Raw genomic sequence first — 9,436 nt, forward strand, 5'->3', positions numbered from 1 at the left:
AGAAGGAAAGAGAGACAGAAAAAGCATCCCGCAATGGGGCATGGTCGCACTGTAATCCTTTTTCTTGCATTTGTCTATCCCATCAGGATTTTGAGCACACAGACTGGGGCCAGGATTTGAACCACGGCTGGCCATCTATCGATAGCATCGAGCTTCCTATGCAAAGTGCGTAACTGCTACTGCTGCACTATAGGGCTGGCCTGGAAAGTCCTTTATGATGCCTTATTGATAAGATACAGAACGTGGGCTGGGGTAACTTGCAAAGATAATGTAGAGTCAGGGTGACTATATTCCCTGATGAGCTCAGACAGCCCTGGTTAACACGTGTCCGAGCGTTCTGGCCAACTTAGCCTTTGTCCATTTGAATGTAGTGTGTGGTTTAGATGATAAATGATGAGGCCACCCTGAGGATCAGTGTACCCCAGAAACCAGAGGGCATCTCACTGAATTTTCAGCTAGCTCCAAGACTGAAGTCAGAACATCCCGTAAGGAGACTGGCAGATTAATTAAGAGCAGTAATTCACAATCTCTCTTTTGCACTCTTAATTCCCACCATGACACGCAGTCACTCTTCCCTGAGATATCTATAAAAGTCCCTGGGGGTGCCAGGCTCCTGCAGGAACCCCTTATTAGTGGCTCACACAAAATTCTGCTCCTAGTCTTGTTTGATATTTTTGTTAATTACCTGGATGAAGACATAGAAGGTATGCTTTTCAGTTCTGAGAAAGATAAAGCTCACAGGAATAAAAAGTTGAGAGGGGAAATGATAAAAATTCAAAAATATCTTGCAAAGTGGAACGATGGACCAAAAGCAAATCATATAAAATGTGAGCATACGCTTAAAAGTATGTGTTTAGACTTTTAAGAAGTGCTTGAGGACAGGATGTGGGAACACGGCTTAACAACACATTTTGATGAACGTGCCTAGAAGTTTCAGCAGAACACAAACACCAAAATAGCATCTGCTAGAAATTCAAACCAACTCCATGGCAAATGTTTACAAACCAAATTTCAGGCTGGACTAACAAATGCGTGGTGCTGCCATGCTGGCAGGTAAAGGCCCCAGGCGAACTGATCTGATCAGCTGACACCTCTGTTATTTTGTCCATGCAGAGGTCAGGGTGCCCAGCAAGGGGCCAGGCCGGGAACCAGCCCAGCTGTGCACGCATGGAGGATAACTCAGAAGTGATGTGTCCAAGGAAGCATGGCAGTTGCCTTCAGTTATCAGTTTCTCAGAACTGAAAAGCATACCTTCCATGTCTCCATCCAGGTAATTAACAAAAGTTTTAAAGGAGGGGACCAACAATAGGCATAATGGCCATGTCGATGGACTCCCATGTAGTCGACTGCAGTTCGAGTCCTGGACCTGGTGGCTTAAACTCATGCTGAGTGCGTGTGTGGGCATGCGTGCCCACGTTCCTGAGAGGAGAATGGAGAAGAGATTGTGGTGTGGCCAACCCCCTGGGGCGTGATTTCTCACTTTTTATCTCTCTGTCTCTGTCTGTCTGGCCAGTGCATGCACCCTTACAGCAAAACACTCTTCAAAAAAAATTTAAAGCCAGCAGGTCTAGGACTCAAACCACAGTCAGCCATGTGGGATCCAGCGGTGTAAGCCCCTTGCAATCTGCTGGTCCCAAAACGCAGGGTTTCTAAAGGGCTGCTAGGTGCACTAGTAGCTCTCAAATCTATCATGGGATGGGACCAGCAGATAGCATAATGGTTACATCACTCACTTCCACGTAGCTGACCCCTAAACCCAGAGGCCTGAAACTCAGGCCAGGACAATGTGCGTGCATGCCCAAAATCCTGAGAGAAGAATGGAGGAGAAGGGATTGCAGTATGGTCATCCCCCCAAGGGGTGATTTCTTACTTTCTGTCTCTGTCTCTCTCTCCAGCTCTCTGGCGAGCGCACACATCCTATAACAAAATCTCTTCCCAAAAACAAACCAATAAACAAAAACCTACCATGGGCATTGCTGAACTAGACACTCTAGATTAACTTATTTCAATGGCTTTATAAAATGCAGCTTGTGGGGGACAACACCTCAAGACATTATCTGTTTACTTCCTAATGGGGGTAACAGGGCTAGGAAAAAGGAGTACCAGAGAGCATGGCCTCAGGCCAGGTGTGGATAAGAGGGCAGAGCGCTTGCCCCCCACCTGCACTAGGCAAGGACACCTCTCACCTGAGTGCCTGCGTTGGGCAGCTTGATGTTCTCGGTGGCAGCGGTCACATCAATGGAAGCCCGAACGAGAATGTCCAAATAGTTCATCTTGGAATACTCCTGTTTGGAGACAGTGAGTGAGTGCATTAGGAAAGTGAGAAAGGCCCTAGGTAGTGGCGAACGACTCCCAGGGGACAGCCTCACAGCTGGGCCACACCTCCAGAAACGTGCTGTTCCACAACCTTGAGCGCAAAACAAGAGAGGCCTTGCTGTCCAGCCCACGCAACGGGCACCGGATGTTCACGCAGTTCACGTTCACACTGCAGTTCTAGAGAGAGAGAGATGAAGACCAGCGGTCAGAATCCATTGTTCCAGGGAAGTCCTCCCCCACCCCCATCAAATATTCATAGCTCTTGAAAGTACTTACAAGCGTCTGATATTTTCTTTCAGCAAATAAAGAAAATTTTTTGCTATCTTCTACCTGTTTTTCAGCAATTTCTCGTTTCTTCCTTAAGTTGTGAGACTCCTGTAAAGATTTATATCCAAAATAGTTTCACATTACATAATTCTTTGTCACAACCATGCAAACCTCTTGAGCATGCCCTCCCAAAGAATGCCAAATCCATATAATCAGCCATGAATATTCATCCCTCCCCTGCCACCAAAGGCACAGAAATAACTTAAGTGTAAAACCAGCAAGTGTTAATACCACTCTGACTTCAAGCTACTGATTTAGTCATAGGACTAAGTTTATATAAGTAGTTTATTCTCATCCTGACTTTAAAACTTAGGGAAACATGGGCATGGTGGTTAAGGTGTTGGATTCCCACGTGACTGAGGGAGTTTCAAGTCCCGGACCTGGCAGCTTGAAAATCATGCTGGGTGCATGTGTGTGCATGCCCAGTATCTCGAGAGAATGGAGCAAAAGATTGCGACGACGTGGGCATCCCTTTTGGGCATCCCTTTTGAGGAGTGATTTCTCACTTTCCTTTTCTCTGTTTCTCTTTTGCAAGTATGCAAGCCCTAGGGCAAAAACTTAAAGGGACCAGCAGTTAGCGTAATGGCTATGTTGCTGGACTCCCATGTAGTAGACTGCGGTTCGCGTCCCGGACCCAGTGGCTTAAACTCATGCTGGGTGCGTGTGCGTGCGTGCCCAAGATCCCGAGAGGAGAATGGCAGAGAAGGGATTGCGGCGTGGCCATCCCCCCATGGGGGGTGATTTCTCGCTTTCTGTCTCTATGTCTCTCTGTCTTTCCGGTGAGCGTATGCGTCCCATAGCAAAAAAAAAACAAAAAAACAAAAAAAAAAACACACTAAAACCTCTCCGAAGCAAACAAACACACACAAAAACTTAAACAGAAACAAAAACAAGAAACCCTCAGGGAAACAGAAAGATGCTTTGTTTTTTTGCTGTGTGTCCCCCACAGAACTGTGAGCAACTCAGATCGGGGATTGGATCTCACTGCGATATCCACAGCCCTGGCCCTTACACATGGTAGAGGCAGCACATGGGAGTGAGTGAGAGACACTGAAGTACAGAGAAAGCAGCAGAAAGTCCCGTTATTTGTCTAATTCAGAGTAGAACACTGAAAACTAAGCCATATAAGAACTTTAAAAAAAGTCTCTTTCAGACTTTCATTAGAGAAAGACAGAGAGGACCCTTGACAGTCTTGCCACACTGCCAACCCCCATCCCCCTCCCCCAGCATCCCAGCCAATCAGGATCACAGACACACCCGAGGGTATACCTGGCATGTTCAGGATGACCCAGGACCCAGACCTCAGGCCTTCCCATATGGCTCCACTATCAATGGCAACGCCTTACCACCTGTGCTACCCTGGCTGGGCCATAAAAGACTTTCTAAAATGGCATTTTCCTTAGAGTAAGGATTAAGAATAATGGACTATCTTGTTTTTTAAAGTTAATAAGTGGAGAATCATGCTTTAAGCCACTAAAACTGATCCTATCCGGTCATTTTAAAATTTAGAAGAATATACATGGAATAAATGATAAAGTCGACCTTCAACAAACTGGAGCACGAATGGTAAGCTGGTACATAATTACAGGACAGTATAGAGAGGGGTTAAGAGTACAGACTTCGGGGGCCAGTGGATGGTGTAGCGGTTACAATGATGAACTCTCATGTAGTAGACTGGTTAGAGTCCCGAACCAGGCAGCTTAAAAAACTCACACTGGGCACATGCGCTGTGTGCCCAAAATCCCGAGAGGAGGAGGATTACATCATTGCCATCCCCCTTGGGAGGTGATTTCTCACTTTCTGTCTGTCGAGTGCATGGGCCCTATAAAGGAGTATAGGCTTTGAAATCAGGCAGGGTAGAGCTTGTATACAGAATTTATTTTTAAGGTTTATTTCTTTTTAAAAAAATTATTTATTTATTTATTTATTTGATACAGACACTCACCCGAGAGAGAAAGAGAGAATGAAAGCAAGCCGCTAGGCCCAGGACTCAATCTATGTCAGCCATGTAGGAGCTGAGTGCTCCAACCACCATGCCACCTGCTGGCCCTGAGTTTCTTTCTTTCTTTTCAAAAGAGGTGGAGGAGGAGGAGAAGTAGGCACTCTTAACAGCCATGATCCACCCCTGAGCCTCAGCTGCTTGGGTAACAGTCAAGCACGTGTGCACTGGGGATGCTTGGGGAGGTCCCAAGACAAGAACCCAGGACCTTACCCATGTGGGTCCAGTTGTGTTCCCACAGTGATACTGCTTAGCCCCTAAATCTGCCTCTTAACAGCTGAGTGACTCTGATACGGTTACTTAATCTCTCTGAATTGTGGTGTCTTCTTCTGTGAGACGGTAAAAGAAATAAAAACATCTCACAGGACGAACAAGAGAATGAAATGCAGAAAAAGCAAATAAAATTCTTAGCACAGCACCTGAAATGCAATAAGTACTCAGAAAATATTTATTACTTTACAAAACAAGAATGAGAAGCCTGCAAAGTCATTTGCTTAGATGCTAGTATCTCGTGTAACAGTTCGATTCTGCTGGGCTGGCCCACCCCAGGAGCATGTCCCAGGCCTCTTACACATCACTATGGTCTGTAAAACTTCAGAAAATGTTCTCCGCCTCAATGAGCTCCAAGCACTGCCTTATCTGGTCTAATGAAGACCAATCAGCAAAAGGCCTCAGGCTGACCTGGTTACTCAACCGTAAAAGAAATCGTGACACCCAAAGAGTAGGTCAATATTGCAGGTGGCTAGTTTCCTAAGGACAGTACAGACTGAGTATCCCTTTTCCACAATGATTGGGACCAGATGTGCTTTGGACTTTTTTCAGATTTGCATATACATGAGATATCCAGGTGACGAGACCCACATCTAAATAAACAGTTCATCTATGTTCCATATACGTTTCACACATACAGCCTGAAGGTAGTTTTACACAGTATCTTTGTACTGCAGGGTTTTGACTATGACCCATCACATGAGGTCAGGCATGGAATTCTCCACTTGCAGTGTCATGTTGGTGCTCAACAAGTTTTATATTTTGGAGTCTTTTGGGTTGGGGGATTAGGGATGCTCAATCTGTAATGATTTCCCCCCCTTTCTAAAAATGTTAGTTTTTCTTATTTACATTCAATAATTAAAAAACATACCTTTAGCTTCAGGAGGTTTATTTCATTTTGTGGCTCACAAGTTATCTTTTCCAGTCCTTTGGATTCTACTTTCACCAAATAAAGCAGCCATTTGCCATTGCTAATTTCTTTTGGCCACTGAATATTCAAGGTTGCTGTGCCAAGGTTTTTAAGAGGTTTCCCTAAGTTAATTACCTGTTAGAAAATAATACATATAATCTCAGCATACTCCTCTTAACATAAAATCAAGTAGCAGCTCCTATTGTCAAGAGAAAAAAAACCGAAAATATCCAACGTAATCCTATAATAAAAGCACAGGCTCCAAAAATAAGACTCTAGGTAAGTTATTCAAAATAAGAGATTTGTGGGTGAAGATTCTTGTCAATAAAAATAGAAAAGGGAAAAAAAAGTTCAAAGAGAAAGAGTTGCCAGTTCAATTCAGGAACAACTGTTATTTTGCAACAGAATTAACAGTGCAGGCATGCCCTGTTCCAGACACACACAGGGAAAAATCGTGTGCATTTGTGAACTGCTCTGTAACCGTCCTGCTTGGCAGATAATATATGAGCCCGCACTAAGGCAAGGTACCAACGATTGCTTCTGGAAAACCCCAGAAATGCAAAAATGAAGCTGTCTCTGTCCCCGGGGAGCCCATGTGTAAAACTATCACGCTAACTATGATTCTGAGAGTTCAAGTTGGGAACAAAACAACTTCCTGCAGCAGCAACCAAAATCAGGAGGTAAAAGGCTAAGAGCCCTCTTGGTGCTCCGGAAACCACAGTTCTTTTTCAGCCACACCTGTACCTCTGAGATCATTACCACCACCGCCGCCGCCGCCGCCACCAGCAGCCCCAGCTGTGTCTGTGATGCTGAGACCCAGAGGGGAAGTCAGCCTCCCCATACTGCTGGAGTCAGACGTGGGCCCTTTCTTGCCATTTGAGAGAGTCACATCTTTCCGCTATGCCTTCGGGAATGTGATTTGAGCCATGCGGATCTAAACCCACGTACAAGTACCATGTGTTTATGCTCACAGTGACGGGACAGTCACTGTGATTGCCCACCTAGAAACAGTTCACAGCCAATCACTAGCCTTCCTCATGGGCATACACCACATCAACCCTCACCGTCACAGAACCGGGCCGCGAAAGGTAAACAATCGGTATTCCTTCAACTACCATCTTGTAACAGAGAAAGAAACAAATCAGAACACATTCTAAAGCCAAATATAAATTACTTTAGAGTTTGTTTTACAGACTGGGATTGAAAATGAAGTATCCCTTTCTCTCTCTATACCACATATACATTAAGCTCTCACCCGCCCCCCCCCCAAAAAATATCAAAACGAAAAACTGAAGAGAACTGTGAACAAAGTTCTCTGTTGAGTGACAGCTCTTCTCCATTCTGGAGGATGTAGTTTTTACTATAAGCCAGTGTGTTGTTTAAAAAAACTGGCAAACTTGGGGCCGGCAAGTGGTGTGGTGGTTAAGGGCGCTGGACTCCCACATGGCCAACTGTGGTTCGAGTCTTGGACCTGGTGGCTTGCTTTCTCACATTCTCTCTCACTCTATCCCTCTCTGGTCGAATTAAAACAAAGTTAAATAAATAATTCTTTAAAAAAAAATCTGGCAAACTCATTTTCACTGAGGTTTTACTTAGAATGTTTGTTATAATTATTTATGTATTAAAACCACATATTTGAGATCATATGTAATAGATGCTAGCTGCTGGTATAATACCAGCACTGACAGCCCTGACTCACCCTGAATTCATACTCGATTAAACTTCCCACTTCGTCTTCTGATTTCATGGCTTGCTCACCAACAACAGTACCTCCGAAATACACCTGGGAAGGTTTAGCAACTCTGTTAAGTTAAAAAACACCAGTTCAGTAAGGTCTGTGAAGGGTTCTTTCAAACACTGATTCGTTATGCTAAACATAAACACTTACCCAGAGACCGACAAAAGAAGTTCAATAACCACTTTGGCTTTTGCTGTAATTGAAGCCAAATTATCTTGATTGCTTGTTCTGAAAATGAAAAGGAAACAATAGGGTTTCATTTTAACAGGCAGTTTTCTCATTACAATTACACTTCTTTTATGAGTTAGAGCAAGGCCAACTCATTGACTGCCTGTGTTTTTATGAAATGATTCTGAATGGATAGGTGGAAGTAATTCTTACGTTTCCAACTTCAGATTAATATCCAGGTCTGTGGTGTCAAAGGTGACCTCAGTCGTACTTAAAATCAAATAAAATGTAACCTAAAAAACCAACCAAACAAACAGAAGACATTAACAAGGAGCTAAGCATATGGATACTGTCATGGTACTTAAAATAGTAAAATGCATTATCTGAAGGCTTCACCTACACTGGAATTTCTTTTAAACGGGTTTCCCAGTTCACAGTCTGCCTGCGAGCCATTCTGGTTGGCGACACAACTCAACTGTTTCTCCTATAAAAGAAAAGCGCACTCAGTCACAAGAGGCTGATTGGCTACACAGTGTTGGTTTTTCTTCCCAGTGGGTCTCTAAAAGTACTTACAGGGAAAGCCCTCAGTTCTCTGTATGCAGAGTAAGTCAGAGTGTCTGGAAACGTTGCAATGAGCTTAGCCTCATGGGCGTCGTCGCCATCTTTGGTGGGATTCCTTGGGTTGGAGGGGCTGTTGGTCACGGTTATTTCTAAAGCAATATCTTTCTGATCTTTTAGCACTAGTTCTGGTACACCTTTTTGACTAGTTTAAAAAAAAAAAAGGCAAAAAGACAAAATCCTCAATACATTTTAAGTAATCTTTTCTTAACAAAAAGCATGAAGTCATTTTTGCTAGTGGTATATAGCGCATCCTTACATTGGTAAATAAGAAAATTTATCTTGATTTCCTTCTCGGGTACAAAATTTATATTCTAGTTTAAGGTTGCTGTTACATACATTGTCATCTCCACATCCCTCTTTTAAGAAGTGCACCTGTAGAAAAGCAAAACCATAGTCATTTATACCATTTAGGACTCAGGCATGTACGATGCCCTAATCCCAAACCCAATCATGGTCATTTACGCCATGCAGGACTACGGAGGTGACTGGCTATTTCCCCAGTTTGTTTCCCCGCATGGCAATGACCACGGCAAAATTCGAGCTTTGGACATGCTTTGATACTTCTAATTCCCACTCTGTCTCTTAATAAAACTATTTTAAGAACACTTTGCCTGGGCCAGCAGGTGGTATAGTGGTGAAGGCACTCGACTCCCATGTGGCTGACCATGGTTCAAGTCCCAGACCTAGCAGCTTGAAAATCACACACACCAGGTGCATAAGTATGTGTGTCCAAAATCCCAGGAGGAGAATGGAGGAGAAGGGACTGTGGTGTGACCATCTCCCTAGGGGGTAATTTCTCTCTCTCTCTCTCTCTCACTGTGTTTATCGCCAGCAAGCACACTGCTCCCTGGTGAAAATCTTCAGATTTTGACCAGGGCATTGAGGCAGTTTGGTATAGCAGAGTGAACAAACTGTGCAGGAAAAAAAATCTGGGTTCCAAATGCGATACCTTTACTAAACTGTGAGGCTTTGGGTCAGTCACTTAACCTTTCAGAGTCCAGGTCTCCTCATAAGTCATAGGGGGACACTACTACACTACTTTATGGGGCTACTTAAGAATTATCAATATGATATGGGCAGACCCCCG

The 9,436-nt window shown here is 44.0% G+C and overlaps 1 protein-coding gene across 2 annotated transcripts in view; it reads right to left on the reverse strand.

Moving 5' to 3' along the window:
* The window catches only part of ITGA6 (integrin subunit alpha 6), a gene marked incomplete at its 5' end in the record, with an annotated part of 57,774 nt that overhangs the window by 14,586 nt on the left and 33,752 nt on the right, over window positions 1–9,436 (reverse strand). For both annotated transcript variants that reach the window (XM_014592058.2, XM_027776016.1), the window contains 10 exon segments: window positions 2,187–2,285; window positions 2,383–2,493; window positions 2,593–2,691; window positions 5,784–5,957; window positions 7,522–7,624; window positions 7,711–7,788; window positions 7,942–8,021; window positions 8,129–8,212; window positions 8,302–8,491; window positions 8,606–8,721. In XM_014592058.2, the coding sequence (XP_014447544.1) occupies window positions 2,187–2,285; window positions 2,383–2,493; window positions 2,593–2,691; window positions 5,784–5,957; window positions 7,522–7,624; window positions 7,711–7,788; window positions 7,942–8,021; window positions 8,129–8,212; window positions 8,302–8,491; window positions 8,606–8,721 (1,134 nt within the window).

This window comes from Tupaia chinensis, unplaced genomic scaffold, assembly GCF_000334495.1.
Source record: "Tupaia chinensis unplaced genomic scaffold, TupChi_1.0 Scaffold000056_1, whole genome shotgun sequence".
Classification (NCBI taxonomy): domain Eukaryota; kingdom Metazoa; phylum Chordata; class Mammalia; order Scandentia; family Tupaiidae; genus Tupaia; species Tupaia belangeri.